Here is a 24,323-nt window from a genome sequence, read left to right on the forward strand (position 1 = left end):
GCCAAACTGCTGTTACTTTTTTTTTTTTTTTTAAATACTTCACATCGGTCTGTGCTCCTCTTTCTTCATCTTAAGAACAATTTACTTTGTTTCTCATCATTTTTCTTCCTTTTCTCACATTTTGTCATTTTTCCAAGCGTTTTACTGCTCTACAATTGCTATAATTCAAGTGCTGCCTATAATTAACATAGCTATAAATTAAAGCACTTTCAACTCAGACACTTTGCCTGAGATATAGCACATCCATTTTACAGTTACAGTTAAGATTCATGCTGAAACGGATTCCCATGGTCTCCTGTGGTGTAGTTGTCTAGGTATTCAAGAAAATGAAAACTAAGTAGGGATAATCCAGGAAATGAAAAGTTGTAGAGACATGAAGGACAGCGCAGGTCACATGATCGGGTTTATTGCTCTAATCCCACGGTGGGATCACAGCTGATGATCTGCTTGTTGGGGCAAGGCACAGTTGAAGGGGATGTAGAGGAATTTAAATGACACGTGGAGAGGCAGAAGTTGACACTTGCTGAATCATCTTACCCGTGTGAAACCATTTGAGGAAAACTTCACAGGGTGAAGCTTACTAAACACACACCTACAGATCTTCAGTGCTGCATTGTTAAAGTTTTTGTTCCTGTTTCAGTTAAATACATGCTATTTGACAGGGTTGTTTTCTTTCCGTTTTTCCAGAAGCTCTCCAGAGACCAGACTTCGAGGGTCAGGGTCTGACAGAAGCAGCCCGCTGGAACTCTAAAGAGAACCTGTTGGCCGGACCCAGCGAGAATGACCCCAACCTGTTTGTCGCACTCTATGATTTTGTGGCCAGTGGTGACAACACACTAAGCATTACCAAAGGTGAGGGAGGAAAGATAAGGGTGTTTTTTGGGCAGTTTGGTTTTGAGTAGATAGTGGGCATTAGAAAGCAGACAGGAAAAGGAGGATTACATGCAACAAATGTCTGTAGCTGGACTAATCAGGACCTTGCTAAGCACCTTAAACCCCTGGTCAGGAGGCCACTATAAGGAAGTTTGTACTAGAAGAAATAATGACAACCATCACCCAATTTTTAGAATAGTTCTAGTTTAGAATGATTCAAACAAGTTTGAATAGGGCTTGGATGTTTGTCGTCAAAGTGATTGTTTTTTCAGTTGGAAGTGACACGCAAAGGGACCCACACTTCAGAAGATAGCTGAGGTCTCCCTAAGGTTATCACAGTTACTGGGAATCTGCTTATTTGCTTCCCGTCTCCTTCCCTCTCTGTCTTCATTCCCATCTGACTCTCACTTCCTGACAGTGGTCCCACACGTGGGTCTTTTTCCACTGAACCAACTGTAAAACAATACTGCAGATGGATCATACAGACAAACAGAGGAAGGAAGGAGAGAACATATGCACCGGAATAAACAAGAAAATGCCCAGTACAACATAACTTTCCAGTTTGTTCTATTCTGGTTTTGCTGTAAAGAACTAGGTTTGTTTGACTTTAGATTCGCATTGGCAAATAACATTGACTATGTCAGCATTCCACTTCAACTTGCATACTTTCCACTGTTGTGATTTAATTATGTTTAAAGTGAGTTGCATAGCTAGAGATTCATCTAAGTTGAACATTTTATATTCAAGGAAAAAGCTGAATTTACTGTAGATATTGTGACTTCTGCTCACATTAGCTCTTGCACAGTGTCCATGTTATGGTAGCCTGTTCTCAATGCAAAAATGTCACAACAGCTCCAGATGTGCAAATAGGGTGAAACACAGGAATGAGCTGTTGTCATTAGGGTATCCGTTCAGCCAGGTTCTTCAGCCACAATTGGATAACTTTTGTGTTTTAATCTCACGTGTTGGCTAGGTGAGAAGCTACGTGTGCTGGGTTACAACCACAACGGTGAGTGGTGCGAGGCACAGACCAAGAATGGCCAAGGTTGGGTTCCCTCCAACTACATCACCCCAGTCAACAGTCTGGAAAAACACAGCTGGTACCATGGGCCCGTGTCACGCAACGCCGCAGAATACCTGCTCAGTTCTGGCATCAACGGAAGCTTTTTGGTCCGTGAGAGTGAGAGCAGCCCTGGCCAGAGGTCCATTTCTCTGCGATATGAGGGGAGAGTCTACCATTACAGGATTAACACTGCGTCTGACGGCAAGGTGGGCATCAGTGGAAATACCTTAAAGTTTATTCTACTTTTAGTCAAGTACGTATGGTGTTAAAATATTTTGAATACTACATAGCTTAATTCCTTTAGGGAACTGAATTCAGACCTGCAGATACCCTGTTTTACATACATTTCTGTATCTGCTGTAGCTGGAATGCAGCAATCGATGTACAGTGAAGATGGTTGTCCATTCCAGCAAATAAGAGGGTTATTTTCAGTTGGTGCACCACTCAGAGAATGGTTAGACAGAAAGGTATCACACACAAAAAATATCTACAAAAACAGATCTTTGTTTTCGTATTTAAAGAAAACAGAAAACCAAACCTGGAAATGACAGATTTATTATTTTATTGTCCCCAAAAGTGTGGGTGAAGAAGGCGAGGTATTTGGAGCAAGGACAAATTAAGACATTTTTAAAAATATGCAGTGCACTGCATTCTGGCATTTCTAACATATCCATGTAGGTCACATATCACAGGTCTGTATGTATGGCTGAATTTCCTGGTGTGGGATTCCCCCAAAATGCTATATCAGACAAGAAGCCACTGCCATTTTGGCTGTGTCACCCCTTCTGTGTGTGATGCTGCGAGGTGAGCTAGCTTCAGGAACGCTAGCTATGACAAGAATTCCTCTAACCACCACTGTGCTTCTCATAATGGCCAGCAGACGTGAGGCCCGGGCCAGACACTGACGCCCATGCTAAGACATGCATTAGCACAGACAGATGCAGCCAAGTATGTGCGCACACAGAACAAACAAATGGACAAACACACACAGAGACAGCCCGACACATGCACACAAGTGCACACACACACTTGGTTCCCCATCGCATATTGTTTTCCATCCTCCCACTGAGCTCCAAGTCAAGAGTCCGGTATGATAGACTACTCCAATAATTTGAGATTACCTCAGCATTCCCTCGAGCTGCAGCTTTTGTTTCACTCTGACTCTGTGATTAACATTGCTCTGGGAAAAAAAGTTTTTCTGTTAGTAAAGCTTTTTTTCCCTCTGACTGTGGTAAATGGTCATGGTTTCAAGAATTGAGAGCAGCCAACTGACCATTAAATCCTCTTTAGATTTCAACTGCATTTTCCCCACAGTCAAGGTCCTTTTTTTGACTTTTTTTCTCCACACGCCTTCAGCTTATGCAAAGAGCCTGTTCACCAGCAGAGAAATGCAAAAGACAGATTGTGGAGCAAATCATTTTTTGGGTTATGTAACACTTGGACAATGGAAAAGACTGTCCACTGAGCCCTGACCAATATCCTTCCGTCCACCAGCTTCCTGACAAATGCCTTGCAAGTCTGGAGTGGGCTCGGATCATTCTTTATGAAGAACATATTTTGGTGTAGTTTTGTGAGGACTGTATATTACTGATGTGAGACAGAGTATATACTACTATAGCTAGTAGTTATAATGGCATGGCAACTTTTGATTACATTTAGCATCTTTAGCCAGCTTAAGTACAAAAAGCCCTCATTAAAATAGTGTAAACTTATATGTTTCAGCTTTGAAAGTATGCGTTCACAATAGCTGAGAAACATAATTGATATAGTTTAGGTTTCTTTTATTCATAAATCAAATTTCGAAGTTGCTCAGCAGTTATTTGACCTGTCACATGCATCCACTCAAGTGTATAATCTTTTAAAAATGTTCCTACAGCTGTACGTCTCATCTGAAAGCCGTTTCAACACACTGGCGGAGCTGGTGCACCACCATTCCACTGTGGCCGACGGGCTCATCACCACGCTGCACTACCCGGCGCCGAAGCGCAACAAGCCCACCATCTATGGAGTTTCTCCCAACTATGATAAGTGGGAGATGGAGCGCACTGACATTACCATGAAGCACAAACTGGGAGGGGGCCAGTACGGGGAGGTGTATGAAGGCGTTTGGAAGAAATATAACCTCACTGTGGCTGTCAAGACACTAAAGGTATGAAGGCACAAAGGGAGCGAGTGTAATGGTCCGAGAAAAGATTTAAGTTATTTCTGCAATGCTCACTGCTTCTCAATTCAAACATATGATTTTCTGAGGAAGAGGGCAAATGTCAGCATCCATCAAGCCCCGTGGAAACATTTTGGTGCCTACTGACATCACATATTAAGCTATAAATCTTTTATTTGGCTGAGTAATGCTGCCATCTGGTGTTATATATTGGCAACTGCACCCATCTCATGGCTTTCCTCACTTTTTTTGCCAATAATTGTTCAGGAGGATACAATGGAGGTGGAGGAGTTTCTTAAGGAGGCTGCTGTTATGAAAGAGATCAAACATCCCAATCTAGTGCAACTGTTGGGTAAGTCAGCGTAAAAAAAAACCCAACTGATCACATTTATAACCGTTTCATTTTAATAGAGGATTTCTTTCAGCTGAGATAAAGAATGTGCAAATAAATGTGATCAACAGCAATATTTTCTTATGATGCTTTTTGCATCAAAGCTGAAAAATTCAACATTAAAGCACAAAATATTCTTTGTGTACTTGGCAGGTGTGTGCACACGGGAGCCACCATTCTACATTATCACAGAGTTCATGACCCACGGTAACCTACTAGACTACCTAAGGGAGTGCAACAGAGAGGAGGTCAATGCTGTGGTGTTGCTACACATGGCCACGCAGATCTCCTCTGCCATGGAGTACCTGGAGAAAAAAAACTTTATACACAGGTGGGGGCAATGTTTCAGGTTGAAGACAATAGAATAAGTTCATGAAAATGTTCACCTAGAACTGATTTTAGTCCTCAGTATCACAAAATGTTTCCCAATCATCAGTTGTGGGGTCTTAGTCAGAGCTGCAAGAATACCTTCTATGACCTCAAAAGTCATTATCTCTTTTCTCCCCATTCCTGAGCAGTCCTCCTTTCACTCTCACTTGGTATCTCAAGTCGATGTTGTAACATAGCTAGTTTGTTCTGGCATGTTAAGGAGGCCCTTTAGAAGCGATGAGATGATTTATGTCTTTGATTTTGCCAAACTGCATTTTAATTTTTAAGCCCGACAAGACTCGGCTTGTGACTCTGCACAGCGCAAAACATCTGCAGAAATCCAGCACCACAGTGGATGCTGTAACAAGTCTGTTGATGTTTTTTTTTTCTTACTCACCTTCTCTTTTTCACATCAGTGGCAGTGTGTTCAGATCAGCTTCATTTTTGTTTGTGAAAGTCAGAATTCCACGTAGCTTCCTGCCCATCGCTTATCCTCCTCCCTGCTTTGCCCCCTGCAGAGACTTGGCTGCCCGTAACTGTCTCGTTGGGGAGAACCACCTGGTGAAGGTTGCAGACTTTGGCCTGAGCAGGTTAATGACTGGAGACACATACACAGCTCATGCTGGGGCCAAGTTCCCCATCAAGTGGACTGCTCCAGAGAGTCTGGCCTACAACAAGTTCTCCATTAAGTCTGATGTTTGGGGTAAGTTGGATCTCATTTAGACAACACTAGCATTCTTTCCTGATGTTCCTGCTTGAATTGTTCATGTGCTTCATATTGCTTGAACTTACCCTTGTAGTCATTTACTTTTAATTCTTGATTTTTGTATAACACATGACTAACTGTCTTGCTCTTACTTCTCCAGCATTTGGTGTGCTGCTGTGGGAGATCGCCACCTACGGCATGTCTCCTTACCCCGGCATTGACCTGTCCCAGGTCTACGAGCTGCTGGAAAAAGACTACCGTATGGACCGACCAGAGGGCTGTCCAGAGAAGGTGTATGAGCTCATGACAGCTTGTAAGTAACAAAACCTATCCATCTAGAATACAATTAAAAGCACTTCTTTTTTTTAAAAGGCCTTCCTTAACTGTAATTTATGTTTCTGATCAGGTTGGAGGTGGAGCCCTTCAGAACGCCCGTCATTTGCTGAAACACACCAAGCCTTTGAGACCATGTTTCAGGAATCCAGCATCTCTGATGGTCGGTGCTGTTATATTTTTGTTTGATAGTTTCTAATAATCTGATCTTTTCTTATATCTTGTGTAAATGTTGTTAAAATGTGGAAATATCATCTGTGTTTACCTGCTCAAATCTTTTCTGGATTTGTATTTTAGAGGTGGAAAAGGAGTTGGGGAAGAAGGGAAAGAAGGCAACGTTAGGCTCCATCCAGCAGGCTCCAGAGTTGCCCACCAAGACCAGAACTCTCCGCAAAAACATGGACAACCGGGATGGAGATAGTCCAGGTGAGATACACTTATACAATGTGTTGTGTTGTTGCTTCTAAAAAAAAAGTCAGAGTTATTCTAGTAAAGAGAATCTATGAAATGGAAAGCAGGTACAGAGTAGATATGTGATACCCACATTCACACAGAACTACTGGATCGTTCAAGGATATTTATTGTCATTGCATTTCTGCAACTAAACTTCGTTGGCACTTCCAAAAAAAACAAAGCAACATAGTATAGCAAACAACAAACAGCTGTATAAAACAAGTATTAAATTAAACACAAGTAGATAGAAACAAGTATTTTAAAAAAGTGATGATTGTTGTCCATCTTTTCTGAACAGATGGTGTCCGAATACATTTCTCATATAGATGCTTTCTTATATCTGTTTCCTTTCAGTTAAGACATTTTGAGCTTTTAACACCCTGTAAGATCAGGTGCTGGCTAAAGATTGTTCAGTCTGACTGATTTTTGGATCTGATATTCAGCATTTTTCCACTTATCCTTTTTTTATGGTTTTTGTTGTTGACCAGTCACATGTCATGAGTAATAGCCATATTAATTCGTCTTCATCACTGATGGTTTTCTGGGTCTTTTCTACTCTTTTCTAGACCCAGTGGAGCCAGAGGCGGCCGTGTCATCGCCCATGCTTCCCAGGAAAGAGCGCACCCTTCTGGACAGCAACCTGAATGAGGACGAACGCTTACTACCCAAAGACAAAGACAAGACACGTGGCGGTGGCTTTCTCAGCCTCATTAAGAAAAAGAAGAAGAACGCACCAGCTCCACCCAAACGTAGCTCCTCTTTCAGAGAGATGGACATCCATCCTGACAGGAGGGGTGCGACTCCAGATCCTCGAGACAGTGACAGCTTCAACAACGGTGCATCTTTGGCTGTTAATGACACCACGCATGGCCTTGACTCAAAGTTCTTGAGTGCTAACAACAATGGGGCAGGAGGTATCACAAACGGGGCTCCTAACTACCCAGGACCTTTATTCCCCCGAAAGAAGGGAGCTCCTGCGGTGCCTGGTCCAGGAGGCAAGGCAGCCACAACACCACCTAGTGAGGAAGAATCCATTTCTAACTCGAAGCGTTTTCTCTGGTCCTCTAGTCTGCCCACTGGCTCAGATGGCACTGAATGGAAATCTGTCACGCTGCCACGAGATCTGGGCCAGCGCCACTTTGACTCAGGCACCTTCGGGGGCAAGCCAGCTCTGCCACGAAAGAGGACCAGTGAGCAGAAAGGGGAGAATGCCCCTCGAATGGGCACCCTGACTCCCCCACCACGTCTGACCACATCATCAGATGTGTCGCCTTCCTTCTTAAACAAAGATACTGATCCCAGTCCTGGTTCCAGCCCCCAGGCCTTGACACCTAAGGTGGTCAAGAGACCCGGTATTCCAGGGCTGGAGAACTCCAGGACCAGCGCTCTCCATGCTGAGCTTCTGAAGCCCAACGTGTTTCCTGCTTTGGGGGCAGCTGGAGACGAGTGCAGGGCGCGCAGAAACAAGCACACTGTAGATTCCTCCTCTGTCAGGGAACGAGGAAAGTTACAGAAACCTAAGCCGGCCCCACCTCCGCCACCCACCAATGCCAAAACGGGCAAGATCTCCCGCAGCCCCACTCAAGAACTCCCTTCTCCTTCATCTACCACCTCAGACATCAAAGCTAAGTGCCTTCCTTCCATCTCAGACCCCCACCACACAGCCGCTGCCAGTGACCAAGCCCGCTCACCCCACACTGAGGGCTCCAAGAAGCTGCCCCTGGGCTCCATCTCCAAACCTCAACCGTTAAAGACCTCCACGTCCTCAACTTCAGTAACCACCTCCCCTTCCAGTCAGAGCCTAGGAGGCTTGTCTTCCTCCCTCACCTCGCCTGGTGATCAGAGCTCACCCCCTGCGTTCACTCCTCTTGTGAGAACCCGATGCTCCCTCCGCAAGACTGCACCTCGCCAGGCCTCCGAACGCACCCCAAACTCAGCTGTGACACGCGAGATGGTGCTGGAGGGTACGGAGCTGCTCCGCGCAGCCATTTGCCGCAACTCGGAGCAAACAGGTAGCCACAGCGCTGTGCTGGAGGCCGGCAAGAACCTGTCCAAGTACTGCATGAGCTACGTGGACTCCATCCAGCAGATGAGGAACAAGTTCGCCTTTCGTGAGGCCATCAACAAGCTGGAGAACAGCTTGCGCGAGCTTCAAATTTGCCCCACTGCCACGGGGGGCTCCAACTCACAGCAGGACTTCAGCAAGCTGCTGTCCTCTGTCAAAGAGATCAGTGACATTGTTCAGAGGTAGCGCCTTAAAATCTTAAACTACCAAGACATAAAACTGATATGACCTGTATGTTACACTACCCTTTTTTTCCAAGCATGTGCATGAACTTTGGCTGGAGCCGAGCTCATGCAGGAGAGCTGAGGGGTAAAGCCTTTTTGAGAGCAGCAGAAGCAGTATAGGTTCACACTACAGCACACTCTGAAACACCTAAGCCTGTGGTTACTATGGATGGACTCAGAGCAAACGTTATGTAAATGCCGACAGAAAGTTTGCAACATTGAAAGCCTTAACTATGAATGAACACTTTCATTGGGCCTTAATATGAGGCTAGGGGCCAATTCTTCAACATGACTTTTCACCAATCATTTTTGAAATGATCATGTCTTACGTATTTTTGCTTGTTTTTTTCCCCCCTTTATCACTGACACTAGTATAAAAACGGCCTGTGATACTTGTTTCCATCACTCTTAGTGTGTTTGATTTTTTTTTCATTGATGCTGACGACAATGAGTAAAAACAAAATACTTAACCTCATCTTGTTCTAGGATGCCTTTTAACACATAAACAACTGGTCTCATATTTTCCATTTCACCTGTAAGAATGAGGGAGCTTCTGGAATGACACAGTGTTTATAAAACTAACGCCTCTGTCCAGCGCATCCCAACACTTTACATGTCTCTGTATCGTGTCATCAGTGATTGGTTGTGTGCTGAGTGATGAAATGTGTTTTGTACGGATGCTTTTTGCAGTATTTGCAACCATGTGCCATAAAGTAATAACGGGAGCAAGCAAAAGAGGCAGAACGAGCCGCTAGCCTTCACCTTTTTTGCTTCTATGCACACTTTGGTAATAAATAGTGCCTTAAAGACTATCGGCAGAGTTGTTTTGTGCCAAGTGGTTAGGAATAGCTGTTTATTGGAATTAAATGTTTGCCATACCAAAAAAAAAACAACCTTTGTCTCCAGTCTGTACTGGAGAGGGACCAGGGTGCACGATCTGCAACTCAGTGGATCTAACTGTTGTTTTATGTTGTCCTTAGACTGGACCTTTTTATCTTTTTTTTTTTTAATGTAAGTTTGATTCCACTTCCTCTACATGCCAGTCACAAAAGCCATCAGTAGCAGCTTGGCCTTGCAGCAGCATGCCGTTTGATCCACTAAGAGGGGTAACAGACTGAAACAGTGTTTCTCCGACGGCCTCTCTTGCCAGACAGAATGGAGGTTTTATGTCACATGGTCTAAATGCTGTTTCAGAGGCCTTTCCACCCCAGCAAGAAAAATATATCCTGGGGGAAACACTGGACTGAAATGTTGTATGGATGTGTCGCTCATCGTCTCACAAAATAATATACGAGAGGGTGACCATTACAGACTAAAAGAAACCATGAAATTCCACTGTAACATCGTACGTTCCTTTCTCATCTGCATGTTTTGGACATTCTCAGTATTTGTGCTGTAGTCGTCCCATCCCATATGCCGTCTGACTGCGATGCCTGAGGACAAAAGTCAACCGCTAGCTGCCTTGACTTCAACATGGTACTTTCAGCGTTGGCTCTTTTAAAAAAAAAAAAAAAATCCTCCCCCTGTACCGACCATACCACTACTCTACTTTTGTGTCTAAGCCTTCTCACCATTTTTGTAGACTTTGCTTTCATGTGTAAATGTTTCTTTTTGTTTCTTCCTCTAGCCTTGGTGCAATTTTTGTTGCAATAAAATACAAAGCAGTTGTGCTACTTGAAATACATTAGAGTCTGGTACTTTTTTTTTTTTTTTTAAAGTGCTGTTCATGTAAATGTACCTTTACTGCAGCAACATTTTCTGCACTAGAAAGAGCATCACATAAAAAACCAAAACACACAGCAACAGGTTATGTATAATTTAATTTTTCTGTCTAGAGTATTTTGTCATTAAAATCAAAATGTCAACATTTTAAAATCATATACACGCAAGAACGCATTTAAATGTTAGCACAGCTCCTTAAAAATTTATACATATGTACGTTGTTTTTTTTTGTACTTGTGGACAGACAAAAGCAGGAAGTGGTCACTCAAACTGCAAAGAGGTGGGACACAGGAAAAAGGAAGATCCAGCCCACCCACTTCCCACAATAACAAACCAATCCCCACTCCCCAAAAAGTTAAGACAGCGATGCAGGCCCCTCCCATAAAGAGGAGCAACAATGGAGGTGGAAAAAGAAAACAGATAATCAACAAAAGTGCCCCATCCTCCACTCCGTACAGAAATGAGAGGAATCGAGGTTTGCAGACATAAATACTAGTTTGCACATGATCTCAATCCACTTCCTCTCCCCTCAACCAATCGGCAGGTTCAGTAGTGTGCAGACGGGGGTGGTTGGGTGGGGGTGTCTGTCCTTTACATACATTTATTAATAGAAACTATGTTACAGAATTTCCCAAGCATGAATTACAGGCAACCCACTAGCACACCGACTGTACAGATCTTGGCAGAGCCACCAAATAAATTTCTAAATCCAAAGTACAGTAGCGAGGTCATCACCAGTAGTTAAGAAGCAATATATACAGCTGTCCAATCAGGGAATCACTATGGTACAGAAAAATCGTACTTGAAGGAAGGAGAAACAATTTGATTTTGACAATTTCATCATGTTTCAGAGGAAGGGGGTGGAGGGGGGCATGCTGCTTGGTGTTGTATTATGGGAGGCAGAGTTACAACTGCCCAAATGAACAAGAAATCAGCTCTTCAGTGCGGTTTAATTAAGATAAAGGAGTGTTAAGTTCGTTTTTACACCCTAATAGTCAAGAAGTGGGTGTAGGACCATGCTGCTGATACTTGGCCATTTGAGATATTCTTGCCATATGAACCACCTCTTCTATTTTCACGTTATTTACCAGTACAATGCAAGAATTATTCTAAAAAGAGTTGATTTATTGAATCAAGGTGAATCCAACAGCAGTTGTGAAGAGCAAGTGCAGCAAAACAATGATTAAAGAGTAATAACATTAATTATAATAAGGCAACAAACAATGACAAAGAAAATGCTGGTAAAGACAGAATCTGTTGATATGGTGGGTGAGGAGAGGGAGAGCTGGTGCAAAGAAACTGATTTAAATGAATCTTTTCATCAAAAACGGAAAAGACGTGTTTTCTTTGTTAAAGTGTCATTTTAACTTAGTCGAAAGAGCCGCCCGTCCACCTTCTTAACACACAAACACACACAGATAAGCTGGAAAACACCCAGTATTCCTTCCTGTGATATTCCTGCAGAGAGACTGGGGAATTACCCAAAAGGAATTTGTGGGTAATTCCTTCTTTTCTAAATTCCCTCCCTCCCCTCTTTCTCTCTCTCTCCTGAGAACATCAGTATTGCCACATCTGGCAAAGGAATTTGCTTTGTGCCAAGCAGCAAAAAAACCAGAATTAAAAGCCACGAGCAGGTTTCGAATCCCACGGAAAAAGCTCACTTAGCTACACATTCCTGGACACATGGTTAAGAGCCTCTACCTGTGTGGCTGCATGATGCACTACTTCATCGCCTCCACTGTCCCACACAGATTCAGCAGGAGTGAGATATCACACCCGCATGTCTCCGTAAAATGCTGGAATCGTAAAACATGCAGGAGAGGCGAAGGGGAGTCCGTGATTATAATTTAGATCTGACTTACAGAACTGATCGGTGGTGGATGAAACTTAATGCGGTGTTTACATTTCATATATAGCTATAAAACCAAACATAAAAAAGAAACAGTCTCGGTTTATCATATCGTCTGAACATTACATCTATCTAAAGTGTCAGTGACCGGTTTAATGAGTGGTGGCGTCTACAATACTATGATGGAGGGGAGCTAGACTGGATGGTGCGAGAGGATCGGAGGGGAGCGAAAGAGGAGAGTTATGGGACGACGACACGCTGACAGAGTTTCAAGAGGAGGAGTGAGACGGCAACAGAGGGAGTCAAGACAGGCAGAGAGGAAGAGGGGGAGTAGGAGGACGAGGAGGAGGAGGAGGAGGGAGAGATGTAGTCCACACGGCCCAGCTCAGTCTGGCCCAAGTTGATATTTGCCCCCCGTTCCTTCGCTCCGCAGCCCCGCTCTCATGCAGCTCCTGGTGCAGTGAGGGATGAACGTACGGAGGTGGTGGAATGGATGGAGGGGGTTGGTTGAGGGAGGGCGGGCAGGACAGACAGAGGAAGGGTGCGAGGAAGGGAGGGCAAAGGGGGCTTTTGCTTGGTCATTAGCAGCCGCAGCCTTCCCTCTGGGGCTGTGGTTCGCTGGTTAGCCGGCCACCCTGAGGGGCCGACGGCTTATGCTGGACCCCCGACTCGGCGGCGTTCAGGTCCAGGCTGCCATCTTGGATATTCTGGTAGATCTTCTTAGCAGCTTCCAGGAAAGCGTCCTCGACGTTTTCACCTCTGAAAAAGGAGCACAAGCGTGAGAGAGGAGGCAAGTGAGAGTTAAAAAAATGTCGGCAAAGGAATAGTTTATGTGCTGCAGGCACTGAAACACTGAAGTTGTGCAGACTTACGTTTTTGCACTGGCCTCCAGGAACAACAAACCTGTACAACATAAAACAGACACGATGACGGAGTCACTAAAACATTGTTCCAGGCTCACATACTTCAAATACCAAGTCCTCATTCGCCCCCACATTCAATTAATACCTCTTCTCAGTTCTTTTCCCAAGTCTCCTACTTCAAGTTACTATCTAAACAACATAACCAGTAACGGATGGTGATGTAACTTTTGTCTCCTCAAATCAACCACGAGGTTCTTGATTATAAACAGTCTGAAAAGAATGCAGAGGGTCAAACTCATTTTTATTCTAAATATTTAGACATTTTGTTGGGATCCTTGTGAGTATTGTTTCGGTGAAATTGAGAAACAGTCTTTGCAGCTTAAACCTGTGTTCACTGACTTCCTATCTTGCTCTCTTTGGTGTGTGGCTCACCGTTTTCCTCAGCAAACTGCTTTGCTTCCTCATACGTGACGTCCCTCTGGGCCTCCAAGTCTGCTTTGTTTCCTATGAGAATGATCACCTGAAGACACAGACACAGGACAGGCAGAGCAAGCGTGAGACAATTCCCTTGACAGCAGACACTCTCCAGGGCAATTTTGCTTTTCTGAGTCTCCAAGAGATAATAGCTAAATGGAACATAGGAGGACTCAAGTACACTGCTGAGCTGACTGTTAGGAGAGTTGATTGAGATACGCTGAGGAACATATGAGCACACTAGACAGAGCCCCTAGCAACTGTGAAGTAATTACACCAGTAATGTACTGATGTAATGAGCTTCCTTCTTGGAGGAGAGTGACTCCAGTGGAAGTAAATGGAACTATGATTTTTTTTTTTTTTTAATTCATGTCGTTTTGTTCTGTTTTATTTCAGAATCTGTCCTATTGGTCCTCAGTCTCAGTGCATCAGCAACTAATGATCATCTGTTGGGGAGAAAATTTAACTGTAAGCCTCTCAGTGTCAAACATCTTTGTGATGAAAAGAGTGCACCTTGAAAGTCACAGGTGCAAATGTAAGCGCTGCTGATGTCAGACTGATACTGATGTAAGACTAACATCAAATGAAATCTTGATATTTGTTCTATTTTTTTTAAATCAAATTATTTGCTCCTGACAAGAAACGTAGGACCCGTTTTTTTTAAAGCTGTTGTGGAATCACAAGTCTTAGTTACCTGTCTTTATATTCAGTGTCAGTCAAAGGATTAGAAACAAAGTATGCTCATTATGTTTACTATATAAATAGCAGCCAGATGTCACTATTTGGCCAGTTGATGATTACGGCACAGCAGTGCCACCACGTGGCCAAAACAAGAAAAACAACTGTTCAGAAAAAAGTAAGGACAGGTTCTGTCTTATTATACTATGAAAGAAATACCACATTAGCATATCTGTAAATCTTTATTCTGTGTGACTGTTAATGACCCTTTATTATTGCTAAATAATATAAAGTAAGGGTTCGGCTGGGTGGCTTGGGATACCATGGAAAAAATATTCCTCTGAAGGGGTGCCATAGGCGATAACTCTCCTGTGACTTTGATCAACGGAAAATTAATACTTTGAAACTTTTAAGAGTGGAGCTGTGTCAGAAAAAACACAAAAACTTCAAATGTTATTCATATTTACCTCATCCTGTGCCACTATTAATAAAGACAGTGGAGAGAGACAATACAGAGACACAGGAAATATGACAGGGGACTACAGGGGAGCAACTGACATTCAGCAAATGGTCAGGCCAGGATTTGAACGGAGGACTCACTGCTCAGGGCAATAACACCCTTATACTTGCCTATTGCATCGCCTCAATTGCGTAGTAGAATTTACTTTGAGGTATTATTTGTCCATAAAAATTAGCAAAACAACACATGGCTTCAGGCAAAACTCATACATGTGCATAAAAGCGTCTGGATTTACATAAAAGTCCCTTTTGGTTTAACAGCAAAACAGTTTTGAGCTGATATGAAAAGCATGACATAGAAGTGCTATGTTGGACACTTCTCTGATAGAACACAGAACTCTGTGAGCGAGCAGGATGAATCAAAACTAATCACATTTACCAGGAAAAACCAATTTAAGAAATGAACAGAGCTCTGTGGTCTCAAAGATCCGAGAGAGAACAAGACAAGGGAGAAACAGGAGAAGTGAAACAGCAGAAGTGACTAGGATACAACTGAAAGAACTAAGGAGCTGTGTATATGAAGAGGGAAATGCTCCATGTGCAGGGCCGTACAGCTCAAAGCGACACAGAAAAGATGGTAATCTGTGGACTTACAGTATTGGGGTTGGTGAGGTTTCTGGCATCAGTCAGCCAGCTGCTGAGGTGGTTGTACGTGCTTCTCCTGCATGACAGCAGAGGGACAGAGGTTACTATGACGACCAGCAAAGACATAACATCCTGCCATCTTTGAGGAATCAGAATAGAGGCAGCAGCTGCAACATAATAAGGACATCACCGCAGAGTAAAGAATGTGGGACTTGTGGATGAATTCAAAACTGTGGAAACCGATTTGGTGTCGCTTAAGAAATGCAGAGTTTTGTTCAACCAACCAAATACTCCAAGTTACAGCTGAATTTCCATTTTCCAACAAGTGCACCATTTTATCAACAATCCCAATGATGATCATCGTGGGCAACAATCCAAGTAAAGAAGGACCTGGTCCAAAAGCGTAAACAAATCCGCCCTAGCATGAGTTACTTTGAGTCTGGTCGAGAGTTTTTATGCAAGCTACACCCACAACCGCATCATCCCTCCACCATCAATCCTAAGAATTCCCACTATTTATCCAAACATTACATCAACACACGGTGTCTTCTAAACTGGACTTGACCATGTTTCACTTTACAAAACTTAACCTACAGGGAACATTATGCAAATATAAAGTACAGTTATTTAAAGTCACACCCTTTAATTACAGGACATAGATGTGATCAGCTGTGTATTTACAGCAACCATGCATGACAGTACAAACACTCCTCTCATTTTTGTGCACTAGACCAGCAGAAGCTGTACATTAACAGTGATGCTAACAGTCCATGTTAGTTTTTCCAGCTAAGCACTGTTTCTCTATCCCTAGGGACCCATATTGGAGTTGAGTGCAGTTTGGACAGACATTCCACACATTGAACTGTATTTGTTTGGCATAACCCTGACAGTTTGGGCAAGAAGGTTGCACGCAAGCTGTAGAACAAACTCTTCGTATTTGTTCAGGAGGTAGTCTGTTGCTTTTACTTAACTTACCATGGCTTATATGTTTTTTGAAACGTGCTACATAGCCATCTTGTGCAACATGAAAGCTTTGCTGTCAGGTTGAAACCTACTGTATATTAACACATAAAAAGCATCCTGTACCTGGTGATGTCGTAGACCATAAGTGCCCCTGCAGCTCCACGGTAGTAGGAGCGGGTGACGGCCCTGAAACGCTCTTGTCCTGCTGTGTCCCAAATCTGCAGCTTGATCTTCTGCCCACTCACCTCGATTATCCTTGTACCAAACTCCACGCCAATTGTATGAGGGCAGTCTGCCATGACTGGGGAGAGGAAGTGAGGATACAGGAAATTCAATTTGACTCTTGATGTCAATAAATTCCACTGTTGCCTGATATTGTTGTTTTGGTATTGCTACAAATAGCATTGTAAACTTTCAAGCTGGAAAAAAAATGTAGTTCTTGTGACACTAAGTTAAATTTTTTTCCTAGCTTTAGGCTGTAGCTTATGTGTACAGTCTCTCACACCTCATTTCAACTGTAAGGCAGCAGCAGTTGCATCAATAATTAATAACAGTCTTTAGAGTCATTGAATTGTCTACATCGAAAGTATAAACACCCAGAAAGTATCTTCAAATCTCAGTGTGTATGTGTGAGTATAGGCAGGATGTGATCATGGACAAGTGAATGAGCAACACAGCATCTGGCTCGTTAATAGTAGCGCTAAACAAAACTGAGCTGAATGGTAATGGGAGGCTGCAGCTGGCTCGTAGACAGAAGAAGAGACTCTCACTGTTGAGCTCACACTCCACTTCTATGCCGCTGACTTCCGCTGGCGTAAAAAGAAATCTAAAGCGATTTAGGCACTCCAGTTGAACCTGGCAGCCTTACATGCACTGAGGCGCGGGCACAGATGAAAAGGAGTCAAAATCAGGGCAGTACTTACATTTCTTTTCTGTGAACTGGTGAAGCAAACATGACTTCCCTACCCCCATGTCCCCTGTGGAGAGAGACATGGAGAGAAGCTCAGGTTAAACTAGGAAATAACAAAAAAACAACAATTCTCTATTTGAGTCTGCTGTGTTGCCACCATGCATCGTGTAGCAGTGAGCAGCAACAATACTTAAAATTTCATGTTGATTTACGAGAGACGAAGAGGAACAGAGCAAAAGAGAGCGAGTTAATATGTATGGTCCTCTTTTGTCAATAATAGATGTGTTTATCATGTTTCTTGATGTCCTCATCTGCAACTCCAGCGTATTTCTTTGCATCTCAATGTTACAAGCAACAAAAATATACAGATTTATCTGCGTTAACGCTACATAATATTGAGAAAAACAGTACTTTTGACTAAACACAGTGATTATCAACAACAGTGCTACAACTCCAAGAATCAGTATCTTAAAAACTTCTATCACTCTGGCAAAATAATTTCCTCCAGGATGAATAAAGTAGATCTTATCAGTGAACATTTTCTTCCCTGTTCTAGATGATGAAAAAAAGCAACGGGCAAAAGTAAACCATGCGCCCATGTCTCTCATGGCTGCTCCCTCTGACTTATTCATCAGCCTCCGAAGATCCAAGCTGAGCATTAAGTTTTGAGGCGGTGCATTTTAAAGCTTGACATGAGGATAAACAACTCAGAGCTGTGAGCGTACGTGTTTATATGACTCTATAAATGTGTATAGATAAAAAAAAAAAAAAGTAAAAAGCAGCAACATGTCTATTTGGATGTCTCATGTTAGGAAACACAGTAGCTCAAAATATATCAAGTTATTTCTAACTGAACAAACTGCATAAGATCTCCATAAAAAAAAAGACATGGATTGATGCCATAAGGTTCTTTAGACCTTGTACTGTAGGGGAGGAAATATATGTACGAGTCGTAAACTGCTCCCACAACTTTATCGATACTGCTCACTAGAGTCTCCATACCTGCGGTCTTTGGCGTTCACTCAGGATGCAACCATACTGATATTGATGATCAAATTAGTCTACAATAAATTTAATTGTATATTAGTTTTTGACATCATCCGATGTGCTTTTCACACTGACTTGGGAAACACTGATATGAAGGCATTACTGCTCAATGAGGTGGTAATATTGGATGTGTCATAGCCTGATGTGATTACTGAAACTATAGGAGCCTACCTTAAAGCTTAAAACAACACTTAGCCACAATGATGTAGCCTACTGGATGCTACATTAGTGGGCCATTGGACCGTCAATAAATCCATAAAGATTTTAACACCTCTGTCTGCCTCTTTACCGGCTCTCGTTATGCGCCTGGCATTAGACCGTGCTGCATGCCTGTTTTGACTCCAGCTGCTGGGTTTAACAGCTTTTCAACATGATATAATAAAACTGGATATTTAAAACTGAGTGTTGTAGCAGCAGTTGACATTAACACACATCCTACATGAGTACAGAACAAGCATCTTTGCTTTCTTTTTTTGCTAGTTGGCAAATGCCTAAAGTAACCTAAAGGTAAATTTAAAAGTGGACGGCTCCATAAGAGCACTTTGGAAAATGTGTGATTCACAATCCATAGTCAGTTATCTGTTTCAATATTCGATAGATTATGCATCTCATCTCCTAGCATTCACTTACCAATAATGATGTATTTGAAAATGTAGGAGTAGTTGTACGGTGCGGTGGCCATTGTGGCTCTGAAAGAGAGAAAAAAGGAGCAGTTAACCATTTAAACTTTAAAGGGTAATGTTATGAGCAAGGAAAAGAACAATGTCTTTTAAGAGTTTATACACAAATCAATTTATTAACACTCTATGCAATGAACACAAAAGACAAGAAAACCGAATTAAGATTGAGCATGTGTGGTTGTAAATGCAAACACAGCAAGTTCTGTACATCCTTTAATATAATTGGTCATGCAAGTGTCAGTGAAGACTTTCAGCGACTTCAATCTTTTTCCCATTTAATGAGATGGAGTTAGAGGTGTGTTTGCTGATGTCCAGTAAGAGCCACAATTTGAAGAATGTATCAGCATTAAGCTTACTTTTATTGTTACTACAACAAAAGTAACGAAAATTAATCTCTTAGTGGAGTCTAAATCTAATTCGTATTCCATATGCGAGTCAACATTACTCAATTTAACCCTGGAGAGCATCCAGCCCTCCACCTATAATACAAACTAACAGGTGATGTAGTGCCAAATTGTTATGGTTGTCTCCAAAGCTTGAGATGGCAGACATCACATAAAAGCATTAGGAATATTTTAGAGTATGAAACTCATGCCACCTTTCACATTCTGCACCAAAATTCACTTGGCTGGAGGAAAAGCAAAATCAAGTGTGTCGGATATTGTGGATAGTTCACAGTGTCCAACAGATCGCTGCATTTTCCCTGTTTATATAGACAGTCGCTGAGGTAAAAGGAGTGATTCGCAATCACCAGCAACACCTGCAAACAGTCTTACTTTATCCAAAGCCATTGTAACATACTGACTGCACCATATGTCCAATTTTACAACATGACAAGACAAAGTCAAAATGAGTATAAATCCAAGACTAGTAACATGACAAACATCTGTTTAATCTATACTGTATGCAGATTTGCCTGCGACATCTTCATTTCAGACAATCACAAATGAGTGCTTACAATATTAATAGTCACAATAGCCTTAGATCAGCAAAACAAGTGAGACGACGGAGCTTTTCAACACGTAGGAGTGAAGAATGCTCTTCGGTGGTCAGTAAGTCATATTTCTATAGAAGGAAGCATGTTATCCTGTCGTCTGCACTCTCTCACTTCTCATAATATTAGAGAAACAGTGATGCTGGCTAATTTTAATGCCACTGGATGTTCACAAGAATACCTCCAGCATCATAAGCTCAGAGCTAAAAATAGCACTTACACCTATCTTGTCCGTGATGATGCTTCATTGTTTACATTCAATTCACAGCACACTGACAACACATGCAGGGAAATTCCTCAGATTTACCACACGGTATCACCACTGCTAGTCCAGAAGAGCTTTTACACAAATACACAGGCTGCACAGCGATGAAGAGGTGCTCTTTTTGAACTTGCAGAGATCTTTTCATAAATAAATTATTTTGTCAGGTATGACATCAGTACAGACTCTTCACAAAATGTGCGGTATTTCTCAAGATCAATTTCTACATAAAATGGACCTCGTATAATGCCGTCAAGGCTATTTTATGGTGGTGGTGAATTAAGGCTGCTTCATAATTTTGCATCGAGGTGCTGCTCAGGAGAAATAAATAATTCAGACTTAATCAAAAGCATAATCATTCAACAGCCTGATGGGTTCTATGTCCCTAGCAAATACAGTCTTTCTGCCTTAAACAAGAGCTTCTCACTAATCTGAAGCTCTGCAGTCAAAGCAGTTCTTTGGAACTGAAATCACTGTGCCACATCAAAGCCCAGTGCTGGTGCTATGCTCATACTTCCACATCTGCATTTCAGTGACCATGTCTGACTGGCCAGATTAATGCTGACACAAACACAAGAAATGTGGATGGGGTGTGATAAGGGAAGATAAAGAGAGAAAGACCGGAAATAGAGCAAGCAAATAAACAGAAAAAGGACCCTAGAAACAGGAATAAGAAGGAGCAGTAGCATAACAAGTAAACTGAGTAAATAGGGAAAATATAGACTGCCAGAGACGTCTGTTGACTGGACAGGAAATTAAGAGGACCTACAACTCTGCTTAGTTGGGGTATATATTAATAGAAGTGCCACGTAAACCTTATCTTAAATAGACAGTGTTGGGTGACAAAAATACTGAAAATCTGAGGCCTTAAACATCACGATAGAATAATATATTTTAGTGAAATGTCAAATGATGCTAAAATACATTTAAGAAAAAAATAAAATTAAGATAACTTATATTAAAAAAAAATACATTCCCAAAAGAGAAAAAGCTTTTGAATGTTATAATTTGACGGTGTGGAAACAACTTACACCGCCACCAGTGCAATCTGTGACAGTGTTGTTGCTAGTGGCCCAAGAAAACACTTGGCTCACACTTAATAGTGCTGCACAAACTCTGCAACTTGATCTGAGATTTTGTAATTACTTTGGCTAACAACAACTAGGTAACTGAAGCTAAAAGCAGTCCGTATGAACTTGCTACTTACAACTGGACATGCTATAAAGGGAAACTACTATATTACATTGTTAGAAAATATGATCAACTCTGATATCACAAGCATGGCAAATGTAGACTTGCCACTAAAAGGCTGTTTACCCTATAATGTTGCATGAGCAATTCCTATTTTGGAATCAGTTTCATCATAGCAGTCCGATTATCCTGAGTGGTATGACGAAAAGAAGTGCATGGAATTGTACTGTTCCACACGCTGATTTGGTATTCCAGTTTAAAGATGAAAAAGAAACCATGAGCCGATCACACAACTTCCTTTAAACTCCCAACTTAGCGTTTTATGGCCTTTTTCTAGGCTGCTTCTTGTCACATGACCCTCATGTGGCCCCTCTATCCCCAGTGTGATGGGGAGCTAATCTATTAAAGTAGCTATCTCCAGCAAGAGAAGAAAATAGTGTGTTTCAGTTGTGATGCTCAACCCCATTTTCAGCCTATCGAGCGCATGACGTAGAAATAAACCCCATGAATATCCATCAAGGAGAAGGCGAGTCAAGCCCATGTGACCACACTGCAGCCTCAGCACTTCTCAGTTACTCCCCAACACACTGAATCTTTCTCCAGAAAAAACAGCAGCATTGCCTTTCCTCCTTTTTAACAGCCACACCTAACGAGAGAGGATAAGGGTCTTGCATATAAATCAAACTTTGTTTCTCAAGAAACCGTGACACATACACTGTGTAGTCCCACTCTCACTGTCATGTCAGGGCCCACTATTTAAATCATGTGACTCTACAAGCTATAAAAACAATAAAATCAGTTATCATCACTGTTATTTACAAGCATGACCGCAACATGACACTACACACACATGAATGATAAAATAAAATGATGGTGATTGCAGGATTTAACAAGACCAACACAAAAGAACAACAAGTAATACAGTAATAGTACTGTAAGATTAAACCTGCTAATACACAAACCTGGCACAATAAATAGAATGATGCAGCATTTTAGGATTGATAACGGTAGATCTGTGCAGATTTGTAACACTTCGACACATTAATGGTCAATTTTGTCACTAAATTCAGTTTTCATGTTATACACGTGTAGTTTAGAAAAGCCAAAGCAAAGAGGAGGCTAACACAACATTAGCTAAGGAATTAGTTTTGGCTCATATGTGCAACAATGCACTACAGATATTTACAATATTACAGCCACTTCCAGACAGGAAACAAGTGGTAAAAAGGAGGATCAAATCCAACAACAAATCCGACAGGAGTGTCTCATGTTAACTCTATAATTTGACACTGTAACGTCATGCCTGTTTCCTTACCACGGTGACTAGCTTACCGTTAGCTTAACCACCGGCAAAATGACAGAGTCGGTTTGGTTAATTCTCTTCTACTAGTTAACACAACATGCCAATAGCGTTACTACGAGGAGGGGGAAATAAAATCCGACACTGACTTGGTTAGCTAGCTAGATGATCGTATCTGATAAAACTCGCGGCCCTAAATTGGCTGTTTTGACAGCCAAGTTTGCGTTAGCTAGTTACCTGCTTGCTGACATCAACGGATGCATCTTGACAACAAACCCCCATAAATCACAACACCCAAATCAGCTGCCTCCATCAGCACACAAACCATCGTGTCAATGCCATTATTTAACATAACCAGGCTAGAAAACAAATTTGAGCTGAGCTTAATTTCACAAAAGTCACCATACACCAAACGAACGACAGTTAGCGATAGCTGCAGCAGGCTAGTTTATCGGCTAATGGCAGGCACGTAGCTAAAATATCTTGTTTACCCAAGCTGACCAAACCGTGTGTCGCCTATAGTTGTATTCTCTGACTGTTTAGTGTGTATTATCTCATATTCCTGGAACCAAACGATGGACACCAACCTAGCGTTAGCCATCTCTTAGCTAGCGTCGCTAGCTTTCCACTAAGCTAACTCCTGGCAAACACAGGGTAGCTAAGCAGTTCCAACTGTCTCACAATTCAAATATTAGTGTCTCTACGTTTATTAGGTGTGTGAGAGTGTGTTCAAGCATTCATTATTTTCTGTCCTTACCAGAAATTAAGTCTTTTGAGCTGTGTGTTGTGGAGCTGTTCAGAATTCAGAGGAGGTATGCAGGTTATCCTGGCTCAAGTATGATCTGTCTGTCCAAGATGGCTGCTCACGGCACAGGGTTTCCTCCGCTCTATACAATGGGCTTCTGGGACAAAGAGCCTCGTATGCGGCGATTTGCGGTTTGTGCACCAATAGTAAGCACTGTTCGGTCCAAAGCAGCCACCTTGTCAGGTGTGTTCACCCACACTGTGCTGGTTTGTTGACATAGCAGTGTGCCCGCAGGCGTTATTAAAGTAATTCGGATTTGTGCCACTTGATGCCGAGTGTCTGATGTGAAATCATCACTCAGGTGAAATTTGGAGATTACAGGACGGAACATTCGGGTATTTAATTAGCTGCACCTGCTTGACCTGATTCTGAAATGTGAATTTAGCCTTGGAGATTGTATGGCCTAGAAATTAGTTGCCTTGGCAACAACTACTCTGTGAGGCCCTTATAAAAATAAAGCAGTAGGATCAATATATTATTGAGGGATATATCTTGCATACATTTTTATTAAAAGTAAAAAAAAATAATAATTTTTTTATGTTCATTATGATCATGTTGTTGCAAATTTCAGAATTATTTATTATGGAAACAATCACTTATTAATTAAAAAAATGAATGGATATCACTAAAATGTCAACTAAATAACCATCCGAATTTAATAACAACCACCTTCTAATTAGCTAAGCAATGATAAAATAAGCTCATTCAAAACTTGTTTTGATTGTGTTCTTTTGATTCAGCTGAGATAGTCATGGCACATATTTCTTTTTAGCCAATATATCAAATTTTATATGGGAAATAACAAATTGTATCCGTGTCTGAGAAATCACTTTCAACCACAGA

At 42.0% G+C, this 24,323-nt stretch overlaps 2 protein-coding genes across 3 annotated transcripts in view; one reads left to right on the forward strand and one right to left on the reverse strand.

Moving 5' to 3' along the window:
- The window catches only part of abl1 (c-abl oncogene 1, non-receptor tyrosine kinase), a 36,822-nt gene extending 26,500 nt beyond the window's left edge, over positions 1-10,322 (forward strand). For both annotated transcript variants that reach the window (XM_023284823.3, XM_023284825.3), the window contains 10 exons: positions 688-852; positions 1,847-2,142; positions 3,813-4,085; positions 4,365-4,449; positions 4,642-4,819; positions 5,376-5,560; positions 5,724-5,876; positions 5,970-6,059; positions 6,194-6,322; positions 6,916-10,322. In XM_023284823.3, the coding sequence (XP_023140591.2) occupies positions 688-852; positions 1,847-2,142; positions 3,813-4,085; positions 4,365-4,449; positions 4,642-4,819; positions 5,376-5,560; positions 5,724-5,876; positions 5,970-6,059; positions 6,194-6,322; positions 6,916-8,600 (3,239 nt within the window). In that variant the 3' untranslated portion in view covers positions 8,601-10,322. The remainder of the gene's footprint in view (positions 1-687; positions 853-1,846; positions 2,143-3,812; positions 4,086-4,364; positions 4,450-4,641; positions 4,820-5,375; positions 5,561-5,723; positions 5,877-5,969; positions 6,060-6,193; positions 6,323-6,915) is intronic.
- Positions 10,323-10,439: 117 nt separating this feature from the next.
- On the reverse strand, positions 10,440-23,583 carry rab14l (RAB14, member RAS oncogene family, like). The gene is made up of 8 exons (XM_023284835.3): positions 23,433-23,583; positions 18,879-18,937; positions 17,215-17,268; positions 16,415-16,592; positions 15,338-15,404; positions 13,505-13,592; positions 13,082-13,112; positions 10,440-12,968 (listed from the first exon to the last, which is right to left on the reverse strand). The coding sequence occupies exons 2-8, from the start codon at positions 18,928-18,930 to the stop codon at positions 12,791-12,793; spliced, it is 648 nt and encodes a 215-aa protein (XP_023140603.1). The 5' UTR covers positions 18,931-18,937; positions 23,433-23,583; the 3' UTR covers positions 10,440-12,790.
- Between the last annotated feature and the right edge of the window lie 740 nt (positions 23,584-24,323).

The sequence above is a fragment of the Amphiprion ocellaris genome, chromosome 17, assembly GCF_022539595.1.
Source record: "Amphiprion ocellaris isolate individual 3 ecotype Okinawa chromosome 17, ASM2253959v1, whole genome shotgun sequence".
NCBI lineage: Eukaryota > Metazoa > Chordata > Actinopteri > Pomacentridae > Amphiprion > Amphiprion ocellaris.

Coding starts and splice junctions, on each gene's coding strand:
- rab14l (XM_023284835.3), bottom strand. CDS start 18,930: ATGGCCACCGCACCGTACAACTACTCCTACATTTTCAAATACATCATT. Junction 16,593..17,214: donor CCAGTTCACAGAAAAGAAAT/GTAAGTACTGCC, acceptor TCCTCTCCCCAG/TCATGGCAGACTGCCCTCAT. Junction 13,593..15,337: donor ACCTCACCAACCCCAATACT/GTAAGTCCACAG, acceptor CTGTGTCTTCAG/GTGATCATTCTCATAGGAAA.